At 59.9% G+C, this 17,579-nt stretch overlaps 1 protein-coding gene across 11 annotated transcripts in view; it reads right to left on the reverse strand.

Annotated features, from left to right (window-relative positions):
- Positions 1-17,467, reverse strand: part of ARVCF (ARVCF delta catenin family member) — a 36,150-nt gene extending 18,683 nt beyond the window's left edge. For 6 of the 11 annotated variants that reach the window (XR_014826118.1, XR_014826119.1, XM_021072783.2 and 3 more), the window contains exons 1-3: positions 17,246-17,467; positions 12,710-12,763; positions 272-499 (exon numbers count right to left, since the gene is read on the reverse strand). Coding sequence is in view for 7 of the 11 variants with exons in the window: in XM_021072783.2 (XP_020928442.1) it covers positions 272-481 (210 nt within the window). In the remaining 4 variants the exon portion in view is untranslated. The remainder of the gene's footprint in view (positions 1-271; positions 500-12,709; positions 12,764-17,245) is intronic. The other 5 variants (XR_014826120.1, XR_014826121.1, XM_084994141.1 and 2 more) reach the window with 1 other exon arrangement.
- Positions 17,468-17,579: the final 112 nt, after the last annotated feature.

Here is a 17,579-nt window from a genome sequence, read left to right on the forward strand (position 1 = left end):
GACTGCTGAGCTGCCCAGAACAGACCCTTCCCAGCTTCTTGAGCCCTATGGGATCACTCAAGTGGACAGTGCTATTCTGAGGGTCAGGCTGTGTCCTGTCCATTTATCACACGATACCCTGCATAGCCAAGGGAGCTGAAATCTTACTTTCTTTCCCTCCCCAGAGGCCCTAGGAGGTCTTTCATTAAGTCACTGCTTGTGGTACACTTAAGTACCTTGATTGTTTCCCTACTTGGTCATTTTCACACTTCCTGAGTCATTGGGCTGTTACCTGCAGGACAAGCTGTTGCCAGGCCATTGGCAGGGGCTGCCCACTGCCTACACCACCATTGCCCACACCAGGCTGCTGGGCACGCTCCAGCTGCAGGGCAACATGGCGCCGTTCCTGCTCCAGGGCCCGGGTCAGCCTCTCAAAGCGGGCCTCCTGCTCCTTCACTGAGGCCAGGATGCTGGCAGCTGAATGCACGTTGCAGTCCTCCATGACCGGGATGCTGGCTGGCTGTAGACAAAGCAGAGCAAGGTCGGGATGGGGCCAGGGCGGAGGCCCTGGACAGGCCACCATGAGCCCCCTGCTCACCCCACTCACAGATCACGTGACTCACTCCCAGACCAGAGCATCAAGCTCTCTGGAGAGAAGCCACATTGATTAAATTCTAAATTAAAAGCCATTAATCCTGGGTGGCCGGAAGCAGCCGGCTCCCTCCCTATAGCGTGTGGGGCTCTGACCCAGGCTCCCTGCTTCCTGCCAGGCCCAGCTAAGACTGTTGGTGACCCAGAGGCTGCTGGGAAGGGGAGGGAATGGGGGCAGAGATAGCTGGTATGACCAGCTCTCGGACCTACCAGGCCCTCTGCTGTCCCAGCATATGCTAGCTTACTTTAACATCATGGCACCAGCACAGGCCCATCTCACTGAGGTGGACACTGGGGCCCAGGGCAGGTGGCAGAGCTACTGCGCCAGCAGGCTGGGGGTGAGAAGTCACCCTACGGCCACTGGGTGCCTGGGCTACCAAGACAGGTGTGGGGATGACACTGGCCTGCAGACCACTAGTCCCACATGCACTCATAGCCATGCCAGCAGGGCGCAGGATGTGTCTGCCCGTATGAGCACAGCAGGGCTGAGCTTCTATGCCCAGAAGCAGCCTGATGCCCGATCCAGAGGGAGGCTGAGGGCAGAGCCTGGGCACCTGAGGCCAAATGTGCAGGAAGAGTCAGGCCTGCCCAAGCCCCAGTCCTGAGCTGCCCCTGTGGGCCCCAGGAGAATGGGGGGGGGGGCTGCGGGGGCTTGGCAGCTGCAGAGACAAGCCAGCGCTCTTCCTCACCGCTCATTCCTTGGCTGCCCAGCATGTTTGTTTTTTGTGGGCAAAAAAGCAGCAGAAGTCTATGTGCTCTGACCCAGGCACACAGCAGCAAGCGGGGCACAGGCCATGCAGCCACTCATGTAGAGATCTGTGTGCACACAAGGCCTGACCCAGGCCAGCCCGCCAAGGCCAATCCCCAGGCCCCCTCATCGGGTACTGATGTGTAGCCCAGGTCGAGCCAGCTGCAAGGACGGAGCCCTGGAGAGGAAGGGTCAGTGCTGGGCTCAGCCACACCAGAGCCAACTGTGTCAGTAGCGTGCTTGGGGGTACAGGCACAACTGAAGGTGAAAGGACACTACAGAGAACCCCCATCCCCGATGCCCTGTGACAACCAGGGAAACCCAGGCCCAGCAAGGGAAGAGGTCAGTGTGGGTCCCGGAAGCTGGGCTGCACCTCCCTAGCACCTGTCACACAAATGAAACAACAATGAACTGAACTCTTGCTGGAAGAGGTGGAGGTCACCACTGGGGGTGGTGGGCCAGGTCTGCTGGCTAGCTGGGAACAAGAGACAAATAGCACGGCACATCCTGGTCGTGGGCATGCAGACCTGCACACAGCTCCAGTCCACACACGGTGGCCACAGGGTAGACTCCAGGCCTTGTGGGTGGCTAGACAGAACCTTGGTCCAGGTGGACATGGTGGGACAGCACAGGGCGGGGCAAGGGTGGAACTGGGTAACATCTCTACTGCGCCTCATGGTCCTGGGATGGCATGGCTGAGGCTAGGGCCACATGTATGAGGAAGGTGTGCCCCGGAGGTGACAATTAGGACCCAAGGGGCAGCTGTTGGCCTTGTGGCCAAGAGGTGGCTTCCCTCCCCCTAACTCTTGTGCTATGACATGGGTTCCTGGATGACCCCAGGCTTTCCCTCCCCCGACTGTGCAGGACAAGGCCTGGGCTACAGACCCTGGGGACAGCGGATGTGGGGACAGTCCCAGGCTCCAGCCTCCCTGCCCTAGGCCCTCCACTTCAGCATGTTCTGGCTCTGGGGTCCAAGGAGCCCCCTAAAGGGGGCCCACTTGCTCTGGCTGTGGGCTGGCCAGGGGCCCAGAAATATGAGGCTACTCTGAGAAGGCAGCCAAGGCCCACAATGACCTTTCCATCGCCCAGTGCCCTCAGCTGGAGCTAAAAATGACTGTGTCTTCAGGAAGACACACCCCCAATGTCAGCTGGCCAGTGGGGGGAAGTGCTCCACAGCCACCCGTGCCCTGTCTGCCCAAGGATGAGGGCATGAAGCCTGCAGAACACAGCTTCATAGCCCCGGTGACCTGGAGGGTGGCCCTGCAGTGCTCGAGAGACAGGCAGCCGGCAGGGGCATATCTGGAAACACGGAAGACCCAGGCTCATCCCAACACCATGGCCTCTGTAGATCCAAGGTGCACGGACCAGCTTAGGAATATATGGGCAAAGGTCATCCAGGCCAGTGCCCCAGAGGACAGATTTTCTGATGGCAACTCAAAACCCTATTTTTTATTAAACAATAAATATGCGATAATGTGGAAGGCAAAATGTGTATGAGTTTTTAAGAAGGGCCATGAGACTTCGAGGGCACTTTACTTGGCTGATGCTGGGTGGAGGTGGACTCCAGACTCACTTTCACTGCTGTCCTGGGGGGACTGGGGCCTTGGTGATCCTTGCTGTCCTCCCAGCCAACACCTTCCCAGCCTCTGCCCAGCTGCCACGGCTCCACACTGCCTGCCGGGCAGACCCCTCATCCCTAGACCCAGATCCCAGCCACTGGCCTGGCCAGTCCTCAGTGGAGGCCACTCTTCACTCACCACACTCACCACCACCCAGGGAGTGGATTTAGTGAGAAGAGAGGGATGAACTGTCGTCCAGAGATAGCCTGTCCTGTCCTGGGGAGGTGTCTGGGCCTGGGCAGCCTAGGGTGGCCCCAGAGGGATGGAGGAAGGGATGGACGGGCCTGGAAGCAGGGAGGAGGTGGCTGGGTGGGCAGGAGGGAGGCTGAAAATACTCCCGGAGGAGGAGGAGGAGGAAGAGGCGGAAACACCACTCCACTTGGCCAATGCAGGCGATGGGAGGGACTGGGAAACGCTCCCCTTCCCCCGAAGCCATGCCCACAGAGTCTTCCTGTGAAGCAGACCTCCCGCTCCAAGGAGCCCAGCCAGACCCTGCTCCAGAAAATCAAATTATGGGGATGGAGTCCAATCTGGGTTGAGGAATTAGAGGAATTTCCTAAGGGTCAGGCCGGCAGGGGAGGCGGGCGGGAAGCCTGGGCTCCAGTGCTGACCCCTCACCCGCCATCTGTCGGCACACTGCCCACCACCTCTGTCCTCCCTCGGGGGTTGCTGGCCCCACCCACCAGATGGGGAGGAAATGGGGTGGCAGCAGCAGAGCCTAGGCCTGGTGGCGCCAAGGCCCACTCACTTGTCTGGGAGGGCACCATGTCCCTGTGTGCTCCTGGCCCAGCGATCTGCTCCCTATGTCACTGGCCAGGCCTCGTGAGGGTCCATCTTTACACTCCCACCCCTGCTGGGTTCCGATGGAGCCAGGCGACAGCTTCTGGCTGAGCCCACAAGGGTGGGCACTGTGTTTAAGGCTGGGAAAGGGCCACAGCCAGAGGCCTGGGTGCAAGGTTCCCACTGGGTGGGGTCTACGCCTGTTCATCCCAGCCAACAGCACAGGGTCACCTGTAGTTGGCACAGGGCCTAGGGGCTTGGACAGGAAGACTCTGTCCTCTACGACAGCAGGGGAAGACACTGCCAAGGAAAAAGCAGCAGCCTGCCTTTGCCAAAAAGAAGCGTTTCTCAACATCTACAGAAAGCACCACTTGTGTTGGTGGCTTCTGTTCATTGCACGTAGCAAGCCCTTTGGACAGAAGACAGGTGTGGCTGTACGTCTAGGTGACCCTACCGCCGTGGAAGCTAGGTGGGCACATGGGGACACATCACACTACTCTCTCTTGCTGTGTGTTTGCAATTTTCCATGATAGAGAGAAAAAGACAAAAATAATCCAAAATGCTGTCGACATACTGGGATCAGTGCAAGTCTTTGCAACAACCAACAGAAAAGTGATATCCTTCATCTATAAGGTGCTCTTATAGATCAGGAGAAAAAAAACCAAACCCCAACTCAGGGTGAAAGGTCACAAACAAAGCTTGTGGCCCAGAGATGAGGTGTGAAGGATGAGCGTGGAAATGGGCATGCACATGTGTGTGCACACACACACACACAGAAAGAGAGACTGGAAGGAGGGTGGTGCTCTGGGCTCAGGGCTCCTGGCCCAGCCCTGGGGCTACAGCAGGTCCATTAATCCAGAAGCAAGAACTGCAGCTGTAAACACAACATAGGTAAGAGGTAGAAAAGCAAATGCCTGCCCCAGCAGGCCTAGCAAGTGAGCCCGAGGCCAGGGAGCCTCCCCAGGGGCCTGGGTGGTGCTGTCCATACCACCGAGGGAAAGGTAGCCCAGGGCTTTTGGGGTCTGGGGGAGCTATAGTTGAATTCAGCCTGGAAAGGAGATTCCCCAGCAAGGGAGGTGACCAGATACCACGGGGGTGGGAGATGGACAGAGATGGCTCCCAAACTATCCACATGGACACCCAGCAGCATGCTGGCCACACAGGGGACACCTGCCCTGCGCAAGGAGAACAGTCTGGGCTCTGCTCCCTGATGGGTTCTGGCCCTGCGTGGATGGGAACCCTTGGCCCAGGGAGAGCCAAGTCCATGGCAGCACTGGTCAGACCAGACAGGGGCTGCTGGACTGGTGGTCCAGGGAGACCAGGGGCTGTAGGGGTGCTGATGCAGGACACTCAGCTTCAGTCAAGACAGGGACACTTGTAGGGGCTCACAAAGCCTGCAGCCAGGGCCAGAGCCGGAGAGTGGCCAGGTGACCAAAGGCTGGGCACAGCAGAGGCAGGCCTCACGCTGGTGGGAGAGCAGGCCAGATGTAGGCGAGCACCCCAGCTGCTGCCCTGCCCTGTGGGAGGCTTGGCCACAGGGAGCTTCCCCCAACCCCCAGGTGCCCAGCAGCCCCAGAGGGTCTGGTCTGATTCCTGCCAGGGCAGGCTCCCTGTGTGGACGGTAGCAGCCCCCATATCTCTAGGTGACTTGTGGGGTAGGCTCAATGGCAGCCCCCCAGGCCCTGGGCTGGGATTCAGGGCAGCCCCCTCACCACTCTTTCTGTGCCCGACCCAGACTCCAGTTCAGTCACAGACCGAGGGCGAGGCCCCACCGGTTCCAGGTGTATGGGTATGGGCGGTGAGGGCCCACCTCATCCACGGTCTCTGCAGAAGTCAGCCCTGGCACCCCAAGGCCACAGGGCTCCGGGCAGGGAGGGCTTGGGCTGGCAGTCACAGTGCTCACTGTGCCCGCCCAGCAGCTCACTCACTCCAGCCTGACCTTAAGAGGGGAGCCTGGGGGTCAGGGGAGGTAGAACACCAAGGTGCCCCACTGTGTGGGGTGGGCTGGTCTGTTGCCACCATCACCTCCAAACTCCCATCCTGTCTCAACGAGAGCAGAGCAGCATGGGGGCAGTTCCGAGAGTCCAGGCTCAGAGCCCCACAGACCACGCCCTGGGGTGGGCACAGGGGCCAAGGTGTTCCTGAGGAGGGAACTGACACAGCCAGGCTGGGACCAGACCTGGCAGATCCGAGTGCTGCTGGGGCCTGGGAGCCTAACTCCAATCTGGGGGCCCAGGGGTCCAGGAGACCTGGAGGATCCCACTGAGACACAGCTAGGCAGGTGTTGGCCAAGCAGGGGACCAGTGGACTGTGTGCACCAGTGCCCTCTGCCTAGAACACACTTTCCCCCCAAGATGCTGGACCCCTACTTCCCAGACCCCCCTATGTTGCCATGGCAACACCCAAGCTTCTCCGAGAGGGACAGAGCTTCTTTGTGGTGGCACAAAGCCCCTTTGAGGGGCAGTGGGGGTTCAGCCCCCGGGAGTCTGTGGTCATTACGTCTCTAGGGGGCCAGGCAGGGCCTCTCAGCCCAGCCCTCCCCTCCAAGGTTGCAGAGCTGAGGAAGCTGGAGCGTGAGAGCCTGGTGATTAGGGGCTGAGACAACATATGGCACCACCTGCCCACAGTCCAAAGAAAGGGTCACTGGGATGGGCCCAGGGCTCCAGAGAGGCTCTCTGTGGGGCCAAGGGACTTCCCACGGCCTGCCCATCGCTTTGATAAGAAACACGCTCTGCTGAGATGAGTGGAGGAGGCACTGACAGTGGGAAAACTTCCTGCCAGATGGGAAATCAGGCTTGGGACCTTGGTGGGAACTGGGTACAGGGAGTCCTAGGCAGGCAGATGGGTCAGATGGTGTGGGTCTGGCACCAGGCCTGCTGAGGGACTGCCCATGCATCCAGGCCTGCCTGGCTCCTTGACCCTTGCTTTCTGGCCTGACTTCCCCTGCTGTAGGCACCCCCATCTTTGCCTGCCTGCTCTGGAGAACATGGCCAACCCCGCTGCAGCCAAGACCTCACGACAGGCTTGGATAAGAGGGAACTTGCTGTGGCCTGGCTTGCTCCAGGGGTAGAGAGAAGGGACCACAAGGACAATGCAGGTCCAGGGCAGGGTGACAGGGACCAAGTGCACCCCCCCGCCAGCCTCAGCGTGTTGCCCTGTCTGGGCCCCAGACCCACAGTCAGGGAGGCTCACCCCAGCCACAGAGCCCCACCCCCGCCCCCACCCCCGCCCCTGCCCTAGTCTGTGGGTCCCTGCCACCCTGACCACTGCTGACTAGGCACTTGGCAGTATCCCCACATGCTGGGCGCCCTGCCTGGGCGGCCCTCCCCACCCGACCTCAGTCTGACCCATTGCAGTTTTGCTAACCAAGCTCCCAGGCTGGGGATTGTGGCCCCCAGGCCATGGAACTAGGCAGAGCTGGCCCCAGAAGAGATGTGTCCCTCTATGGGCAGATCCACACAGGACTCAGGGGAGCTGCCAAGCAGCTGACCCCAACACAGTCAGCAGGGAGGCCCCACCACACCTCCCGCCAGCATTCCTGCAAGCTGCTGATGCTTCTGGGTGCCGGGACGTGCAAAAGGATGTGCCTACTCAAACCACTGTCAGCAATACCAGGTCCATATTCCCCACAGCCCTGGGAAGGGGTGGGGGCGGTGGCTCGTCACAAAGCCTAGGCCAGGGCCTTGCCGTCCAGGGAGATGGGGCCTGGAGCTCAGCTTTTAGAAGGAAGTTACCTCACTGGGAACCACACTGGACCTATGGCCCAGTTGGGGAGAGGTGTTAGGAAGACCCTTCAGCTGCCATAGGCAGAGGCACAGTGGCTGTGGCCACCTGGCCCTGGATGGATCAGAACTGAGACAGGAGCATAACCAGAGGGAGGGAGGGTCTAGGGCCTTCCAGCCTTGCTCTTGCCCCACAGGATCAAAAGGTCCCATGTGGCCTTCAGCCAGCACTGGCTCCTCCCAGGCCTCCCCCCACTGCCAAAAGCTGAGCTGGATGCAGTTCCTCTACTCCCAACCCCTCCCCTGCCTGGGAGCCATCTCTGCTCCTAAAGCCCAGGAGTGCCCATGGCAACAGGTCCAGACACCACCAGCCTCCAGCCAACAGCACAGTCCTGCCTTTTACATGCAAATGACCAGTGGGACCAGGCAGGGGCCTCCAACCCACCCCTATCCAGTGTGGACTCTGGGCCCCTCAGTGTCCCTGCCTCACTCCCCCCAACCCCCCACATACCGTGAGGGCCTGCTGGGAGCTGGGCTTGTCTGTGTGCCCCACCCCTGCTGAGAGGGAGCGGGAACACTGTAGTGGGCATGACAACTTGGGGATTCCCGGCACCCACAGGCACAGGCATGCAGCTACCCACACATCATGCCTATACACCTGTTCTGGCACCCCATCCCCGTCTACACTGTGTGGCTGTGGCTGAGCTTGCCAAGCAGCCCTGTGGGGCCTCACCTGTCCCAAGAAATGGGTGGTTGGTGGCCTGAAAGTCCTGACAAGTCCTGTGGTGGGGGAGGGAGGACCAGGGCCCCTGTAGGGTCAGCGTTCTGGGCAGACTCCATTACTGTCGTCAACACCTGGCAAGGCTGCCCTACCCAGACCTCTGAGGCCAGGCCTCCCCCTGACCCCATAGCCTGTAAGTGCTCAGCCTCTGGTCCATACCAAGGTGGTTCTGTGACAGGAGGGGTGGGGTGGCCTGCACAGACCTGCCACAGCGCCCAGCACCCAGGGCAGACTCCCGCTGGGGATGGGGCAGAGCTGCCATTTAGTAAATGGCTCCAATATCAGGGAACAGGTGGTGTGTCCTCAGGAGGCTAAAGACAGCTCTGAAGTGATGGGCTGGGAACAAACCATACAGAGAAGGAAAGACCATAGGTGGTGAGGGTTCCAGGGGGAGTTAATGAAAAATACCGCAGAGGCCACAAATAGCAGCTAGGACACTGTCCTGCAGCAGCAGAACAGAAATGCAAAGCAGATGGCAGAAAAGGACAAAAAGTTGTCAAGAGGGAAGACAGGAGTGGTGGAAAATGGATCCAGGGGCCAAACACCCTGGGAATAGATCCCCAAGGGACCCAAGAAACAGCCAGGGGACCTGAGAATGGCCGGGACCACCCTCCACAGAGAGGCCTGGGGTCTGAGGCTCCAGCCAGAAAGCAGCAAGAAAACTGTGGACGCAAGAACCTGGCGTTTAGGACTCTCCCTGGGCTGCACCCCCAGTGCCCTCCACAAAGTGGGAAGGAGGCCCTGCCTGACCCTCTGCACACACCCCCGGCTCTACTGAGGTGGGTCCACATGCCCGGAGGGACCAATGCCGCTTTGTTAACGGGATGCCTCTCTTCCTTCCTTGACTCCAGATCTTGAAAGAGGAAACCCAGCTCTGGACTTCCTCTAGGAAACATCGGGCAAAGCTCCCGCACTGGCAGGGCCCTTTTGCCACCCCAGGCCTCAGTGTCTCATGTGCACACTGGGCACCATGGACCTAGGTCCATGGGTGGGAGGGCAGAGGCACAGCAGCTTCCCACTGGGTGCAGAGAGAAGTGTCTCTGCAGCCTCGTTATCCTGCAAAAGGCAGAGAGCAGCCAGTACATTCAGATGAATGAATGGCCTAATTAGGATTTCAGGGAGAGTGAAAATATTTTGAAAAGAACAAGTTTAACTAACTGCATATTTGAAATACCAAACTCATCAATTGCAAACGTCAAATCAGCCTGGCAAGCTGTGCCCCGGGGGTGGGGTGCCTCCTTCTCCCTACCCGACAACCATGGCAGCCTTCCCTGTGGGAGAGAGAAACTGGGCCTCAGCCTCCCCATATTGTCCCCATGGCACAAGACCTAACTCACAGGCTGAGCAGCCAGCTGGGCACCTGGCTAAGGGACCTGCTGGGTGAGCTGGCCTCCCAGGGCCTAGGGGAAGAAAGATCCCCTAGCTGCCTGACAGCCAGGAGACAGTGCAGCAGGGGACAAAGCTGAGCAAGCCAGGGAACAACCTGAAGAGATGTGGCTGGAGTAGCAGTGAGAGGCCCTAAGGCAAACTGAGACCAGGGGCTGCTCTGAGCCCTGAGGCCAGCAACCTGCATCAGGTTCTCCAGCAACACAGGCAAGATCCTTGTGAGGCAGATGAGCCCTGGACTGAGACACAAACAGGATACAGGTGTGCCTGGCCTGGTGGTGCCTCCTCCTGAGGTCCCGAGGGTGCCAAGCTCGAGACCCTAGAGGAAGAGGCCATTCACCCCCACGTGGCAAAAGTGCTCGGGTAAAGTCATAGCCCGCGATGCTGCAGTGGGAGACCCAGGCCCTCCCACGGCACAAAGGGCCTGGATCAACTGGCCCTGAGAGCCTTCCCACAGCAAAGCTTGTTCTCAGACCAAGGATGCTCACAGCCACTGTGAGACAGGGAGGCAGAGTGGGACGCACATGGGCTGTACAGCAAGGTCCTGGGCAAGCAGCCCTGAACACAAGGACCAACACGCACCCGCAGAGCATGTGTACGGGACACCTGACTTTTCAGAACAGAGTCCAGTCAATGAACCAGAAGACTCCATAGGTCACGTGTAGTTTCTGGTGACAGAAAACAGTCGGGAAACCATTCAGATACAACTGCATAAACGAAGTTCAACCCTCACCTCACATTTTTGTCAAAGTAAACCCTGGGAGTTCCTGTCGTGGCTCAGAGGTTAACGAATCCGACTAGGAACCATGAGGTTGCGGGTTCGATCCCTGGCCTTGCTCAGTGGCGTTGCCGTGAGCTGTGGTGTAGGTTGCAGACACGGCTTGGATCCTGCATTGCTGTGGCTCTGGTGTATGCTGGCGGCTGCAGTTCTGATTCGACCCCTAGCCTGGGAACCTCCATATGCCACGGGAGTGGCCCAAGAAATGGCAAAAAAGACAAAACAAACAAACAAAAAAAAAACAAAAAAAGTAAACCCTGGATGGATGCAACCTCTAGTGTAAGCATGAACCTGGAAACACCTGCAGGAAAGAATGGATGTGCGTTTATCTGGCCGCATGCTAGGAAGCCATACATGGTCCAATGGAACAACTGAAAGAGAAGGGTTCAACAGACTTTACCATAAAATGTGAAAAATCTGAAAACACTTTGAACACAAAAGCCATCACCAGAAAAAATTAAAAGGCTGACAAAAGCCTGCAGTCAGCTGACAGGTGACAGAAGAACTCACTCTGTGCACAGACATGCATGGTGGCTAAGGAGTGTGACCAACAGGCCCCATGGCTGTGCTCAGCCCAGGGCCAAGGCCAGCCCCACAACTGTGCTGAAGGACACCACCTGCTCACTGGGCCTGGTGCGGAGTCACTTCCACACGGCCTCGTGGCTCCCCCTTCTCGGGGGGCCCTGCCTTTGGCCCCAGCCTGCAATTCCACACCAGGCCTCTCCTTTCTGTTGGCCAAGCTGAGGGCCCCCCAGGCAGGGCTCGGTCAAATGTGGTCCCAATGCCCAGTGTTCATCAAGGAGCTCAGTAATGGGCAGGGCCAAAGGTGAGTAGGGGGGACACGTGGGTGCTTGCTGTCAGCCCCTGAACCAACTTTGCCCAAGGCCTCCTCCCCATCCCCGCCCTGATATGGGAAGAGCAGAGGTGGCTCAAGCTACCACCTATCCCTCCAGTGCCCATGGCAGACATGAGCTGCTAATCACCAGGAGATGGACACAGGAAGGAGGACAGAAAGAGAGGCAAAAAGAGGGACAGAGAGAAACAGGGAGAAAACCAGAAGCAAGAGGCAGGCAGGGAGAAACAGGAACAGGAAAAGAACAAGGGCAGGAATAGCAAGTGAGGGTGGCTGGGAGCCTCCCACAGACCCTATTATCTGCCATTCAGTGTCTACCTGGCCTGTCAACCTGGGGCACTGTGCCTACCAGGAGGTAAGGGAGGGGTGGGGCCTGCCCCCATGGCCCTGGGCTCTAGGTCCAGGTCCCCTGTGCCACCAGCAACACCTGGTGCTCTGGCCTGGTGAGCCTTGGACATGGGCTGGGCCTCTTCACCAGTCCAGAAGCCCTCTGCAGCCCAGCAGCCTGGCCATTGAGATGTCCGGCCAGACCTTCCTTGGTCCTCGCACTGGCCCGGCTGGCAGTGTGTCACAAACCAGGTCCTGGGGAACAAACAGGAAGGGTGGGCCTCTGCCCCTTTCCCTGGCCTTATGGGCCTCAACATGGGTCACTCACTCAGGGACACTGAGAACCCACAGGGCTGGGTCAGCCAAGTCTCCAACGGTCTGGGCCCCCGTACTGGGGAACAAGAGTGGCTGGAAGTGCTGCACAGCCACCATAGCCTGGAAATCGGGCACTGCCACAGACTGAGAGGCCAGGGCCAGTGCGGTCCCATTGGCCTCCATTTCCGCTATACGTGGTGAATACCATGCCTCAGGGCCAGCACCCAGCACCCTTGCTGTGGTCACAGCAGTCCAGCTTCCCCTACAATGGTGGATGAGGGTGGCTGCCCAAGACCATACAGGCTGGCAGGACTGAACGTGTGCTGTCTGGCCCTTTCAGACAGAGCCCCTTCAGCCTCAGTGCCCTCCTCCTGGTCCCAGAACCCCTGGTGCAGTAGGGACCAGCCTGAACTGAGAGGGAAGCTGGCTGGCCGCAGTACCAGCCACCATCTGGTGGGTGTTCAGGTCAAGGAAGGTACAGACGAGTCCCAGCTGACATCCTAGTGGGTCGTCCCCTCTGCAGGTCATCCCTCAAGCCAGATGTCCAGCTGGCATGTGTACACACCCAGGCCATCAGTGAATTTCAGCCGGGGTGGCAGGAGGCCCCGTGTTCAGCCCTGTCCAGCCCAGGGTGCTGTGCCTACCCAGGGTGAGGCTGACCAGAAGCACACACCCCTCAGGGCCACAGTCCACCCCACTGTCAACCACACCCGCCTGGCCCAACATCTGTGTGAGGAGGGGACGTCCCTAGGCCAAGCCAGGTCACCTACCTGTCCCGAGGGGAGATCAGCATGACCAGACACCCATCCTGCCAGCTCCTTGTCCTGCAGGGAACCAGAGAGTACCTGGTGAGGCCAATGGGCAGGGCTAAGTCCCTTCTGATTGAGGCCAGACTCCTGACTGCGGATGCCTGTGGTACTCCAGCATGGACAGACACCACACACCGGGTGGCTCCCCCGTCCCAGCCCATGGGGACTGTCACGCCTGCAGTCTGCACCAGCTGCCACAGTCCCTCCTCTAGTTCCAATGCTGTGGACCACCCTTCAAAACCCTGATGGGGCAGAGCTGTGAGCTGATGAAACATCTTACCCTTCCAGGAGGCTGGGTATGCTCCTTGGTGATAAACCCCACACCAGCTCCCAGGGGCCGTGCAGGGGTCATGGCCCCAGGCGTCTGCCCTCACCTGCCCTGAGGACAGGCCACCTGCCTCTCCTGAGGCTCCTAGAGGCCAGTCCAACTCACATCCCTCCTAGGCCAGCAGCCAGCCTCCCAGTCCCGGACTCAGGACCATACAGCTTCCTGTCTCAGCCAATGGCCTAAGGACATTGCCCAAATGTTTGTGTCACAAAAATGGAAAACACAGCAGTACAGATAGGCAGAAGGGTTTGGGCCAAGGCTGGGAAGACCATTTCCAGGGGATCAGTGATGGATGCTTTCTCCCCTGGGCCCTATAGCGTTTTCCAGGTTGTTCCAAGCCCCTGTCCAACTGGGCCTCTGGACGTGGCCCATCTAGGGGCCTGAGAATGGGTCTCTCTGCCTCACAGCAGCCCCTTCATTACAGGGAGGGGCTCAAGTCAGGGTGGGATCATGGGGGAGATCAGGAGGCTGGGGCCAGCGGCAAGGAGGAACTGCCTGAGCCAGGTATGTGCGTGTGTGCAGTGTGTGTGTGCATGTGCACACATGAATGCCTGGGAGGGGAGGCGTGGTTGGGAGTGCCCCGCCCACTGCACCCTCCCCATCCACCCACAGCAGCTGCCACTCTGGGGTCTAAGGCACAGGAATCAGCTTTTGCTCAGAATGTGATGTTTCTGGGGCTCCTCTGCTTTTGGCTTAAACATTCACATGGCTCTTGTCCCACAGGGCCCTGTGTGCCATTGTTAGCGGTCTTGATAACCGCCAGCCTCTCCCCAGTACTGGCTGTGCCCCATCACCTCAGTGACTCTCACTGGAGTGCCTGGAATCAGCCCAGGACATCATTTACAGATGGGGATGCTGGGTCTTCCTGCCCCTAAGACTCCCCACTCACCCACCCAGCCATGGAAGAACGTGGCTCCTGCCTTGTGGGATTTCAGCAGGCTGGGAACTGCATGGATGCTGGAGACCTGAGAGTCAATGCCAATGGGGGTGGGAGGGTATCTGCAGAGCTGCAGTGGGAAGAGGCTGAGTGGGCTTCTTGGAGTAGGAGGGTGGGAGCAGGGAGACTGGGAAGGTCTGGGGGATGCAGGGTGGTGGTGACCTGAGGCAGGGTCTGTGGCCCCAGGGCACCTTGTCTCAGTAGCACTATGTAGGTTGGGGTGGGGGCAGAGCATGATAACAGCCCTGGGGCAGTAGATGGACAGACAGACAGGCCTGAGATATGAAGGAAGAACCAGTGATGGGATCTGCGCCCAGAGGGTGGGGGCCCGTCCTAGGACCCCTTCTCGGCATCACCTCAGAGCCAGTCTGCAGGCTCAAGGGTCCCCTGCCTGGCCAAGGACCCTGCATCAGTAGCCTTGGGGCCAAGGGAGCCACCACCCCCAGGCTTGGAAAGGCCTGAGACAGGAGGTTTCAGCAAGGGCTACATGAGCCAGAACAGCAGGCATGCACAGATTTTAGATGGCACAAGGCAGCCCCCGTGGGCACCTACTAAGCCTGGAGGGAGGATGAGGCCAGGGCTGGGTGCTCTGGACAGGTAGGTTGGGGCCATGGTGGGCAGTGAGGAGCTCAGTTGAGGGCCAGGCAGGCCTGCCTGAGAGCTCCCTCTGCACTTGAGCCTTGAGTCCTGCTCCATGGTGAATGCTGACATGCCCTTCCAGGCTACTCTGTGTCCATCTTGAAAAGATGCCACCCTAGCTGCACTCTTCTGTTTTAGAGGACACTGAGGCAGAGGCACAGCCCTGTACTGAGTGGCTGACTCAGAGACCTTGCCTGGACCTTTGGGAACCAGGGAGGTGCCTGAGGAACCTCCTCCACTGTCCTTGCTGGAGCCTGAGCTCAACCACCTGGCCACCAGCCCTCGGGTCTCCCTCTGCTGCGGGTGGTCAGGCAATCAGGCACTGGAGGGCCTTGGCCCAGGGATCCTTGCCCCTCTCCAGCTCCCCACCCTGGACAGGGGCCTGGTGGAAGCAGAGTTCTGGCCCCCCCAGTGGATGCCCGGCAAAGGATCCCCAACTGCTGCAGGAGGCTGGGTGGAGCCAGTCTTGAGGGGCATGGCAGTCCTGGGCGCCCTCTGGTGGCCTCACTCAACTTGCAGCTACTTTTCTACAGGCCACTGGCCCCTCAGGGACCACTGGAGCAGTGGTGAAGGCTGGGCCTGACACACACACCTACTGCAGCGGAGGGGGCGGAGGCCCACTGGGTGATGTAGCAGTGCATCAGCTCTGGCTCCTCCTCCTGACCTATGAAATAGGCCACGCTGTGCACCCCTCCAGTTGGAAGCCCCAGGAGGGATGCTAACCTGAGTTTCCCAGGTTACTGACTCTGGGACTCCTGCAGGGAGGCTAAGGCCTAGTTCTTGTCTTGAAGGTCCCAGGACCCCTTGTAGCCTCCATGGCATCCTGCAGCACTTGCCCCCAGGATCCTCAACCCAGCCCGCCTGCCCTCCCTCTCTCCGCCCACTGAGGCCCCCCGCCAGGTTCCTGGGCACACACTAGGAGCTGGCCAGGGCTCTGATGTACCTGGGTCCCCACCCCAGCTGTGCTACGGTTCTTGGTTCCTTTTGGAGGCTCAGGGTCCCACTGCTCAGAGTCCCCAGACTTGTCTCTTGGGGTGAAGGAGATGCAGTGAACTCACCCTGAAGTGCAACACAAACAAGGACAGAGATGCAGCCCCACCCCACAGAAGCTGGGAGATGCAGAGGGACCCTGAGACTGAGATCTGAGGGAGGAAACATGCAGGCCAGATTGGGGGTGGGAGACAGCTCTAATCTATCAGGACTGAGGGCTGCCCAGTCCACCCAGGAGGCACCTGATCAGCAGGCACTGTTGCCCATGGCTGGGGGGGAGGAGGCTGGCATGTGACCTCCTTCCAGGCCAGGACTAGAGTCCTGAACATCAGAAATGCTCCATGCACAGCCCTGTGCTGGGGGTGGGTGGACCTCATACTTGAGGGCACAGAGCAACGGGACAGACAGGGTACTGTGGGTGGAGCAGGGCAAGGCTGGGGGACAGCACAAATTCCGACATACTGTGGCCGAACCCCAAGTTCAGACCACCTGCTCAGAAACTGACTGGTTGCGGGTCTAACACTGTCCCACGTCTAGATACACTAAGCACAGGACAGGTGGGATCTGCTTGGGATGGGCAGACCTCTGGGAGCCTGGACCTGAGAGTGGAGGTAGAGGGAGTCATAGGGAAAAGGCTTCCAGCACAGCCATGGTGCGTGTCCTCATCGGGGAGACTGCTGTTCACCATCCAACAATCCCCACCCCCACCCCCGGTTCATAAATCCCGATCTGGAATGTGCCCTGCACGGTGACTGAGTGACAAGGAGATGAGGTGTTATGAAAAATCTATCCTAAAGAATGAAACCATCAGGGCATTTCTTTTTTGTTGTTGTTGTTCCTAAATATGCCTTGGTCTAAAGGAAAGGCGAGTGGGAGTCCCCGAGCTCCGTTTTCACTCTGACACACTATGCAGAGATTAAAAACGGTGACACGTTATGATAACCAATATTTAATTGAGATTGAAATAGAAAATCTGGGGAGCTCCCGCTGTCTGCCGGCTCGGGGCAACACTGCAGCAAACCTGGGCTGAGTCCCGCTCCGAGTGAGGGGAACGAGCCTCATCCAGGAGCCTGGGGTCCCACCGACTGGACTCAAGGGTAGCGAGGGAGGGGGATCCACTGGGGGGGCTCCAGGCACGGACCCCGGGCAGCGTCCCCTCTCTTGTCCTCTGGGCGGCGGGAGCAGCGCCACACGGGGACATCCCCTTGGCCAGGCAGTGCCAATGTCTCCCGGCAGCGTGCAGCCCCAGGAAAGTTCCTGGCCCCCGGGCCCCTCCGCCAATGGAAAGTTTCCGTGGGTGCTTGGCGCCGACTTGAGGCGCCGGGTCGAGCGGGGAGAACACGGCTTCAGTTGGGCCGCAGCTACAGGGGCGCACGGCCGGTCGGGCAGGACCCGAGGCCGCGCACAAAGGGACCCGCCCCCGCCGGTCCGGTGTCTCGCGCACCGCGGTGTGGGTGTGGTGAGAGTGGGGCGGAGCTGGGCTGGACCCCCGGCTCAGACCCCCGCCCAGATCTCGTCTCCCGCTCCAGCCCTGCCCTGCCCTGCCCTGCCCTGCCCGCAGCCCGGGTCCCGGCCCCAACCCCGGTTCCCGGCCTGAGCCTACCTGGAGCGCGACGTGGGCGGCTCCGCAGCGCGGCCCCCGGCCCAGACTGGCGTCCCCGGGTCCCTCGGCGTGCGGCGTCCTCGGGCGGGCGCAGGTGGTCGTCCGGGGTCTTCAGCTCGCGCGGCTGCGGAACCCACCCTACGCGTCCAGTGCAGCCCTGACCCGCCCTCCGCCCCTCGCGCGGCCCGTGCGCAAAGCAAGACTGCCGGCGCCGCGACCCTCGCCCCGCCTCGCCGCCACCAGTGCTCCCATTGGTCGGGAGGCCCGGCAGCCGGCGCCGATTGGACGAGTGTGGGGAGACGCCAGCTTTCCATTGGGTCCTCGGGGTGTCAGT

This window comes from Sus scrofa, chromosome 14, assembly GCF_054392235.1.
Source record: "Sus scrofa isolate SSC_HxYL_T2T_F1_AM1 chromosome 14, Sscrofa_HxYL_maternal_Yorkshire_Landrace_v2.0, whole genome shotgun sequence".
NCBI lineage: Eukaryota > Metazoa > Chordata > Mammalia > Artiodactyla > Suidae > Sus > Sus scrofa.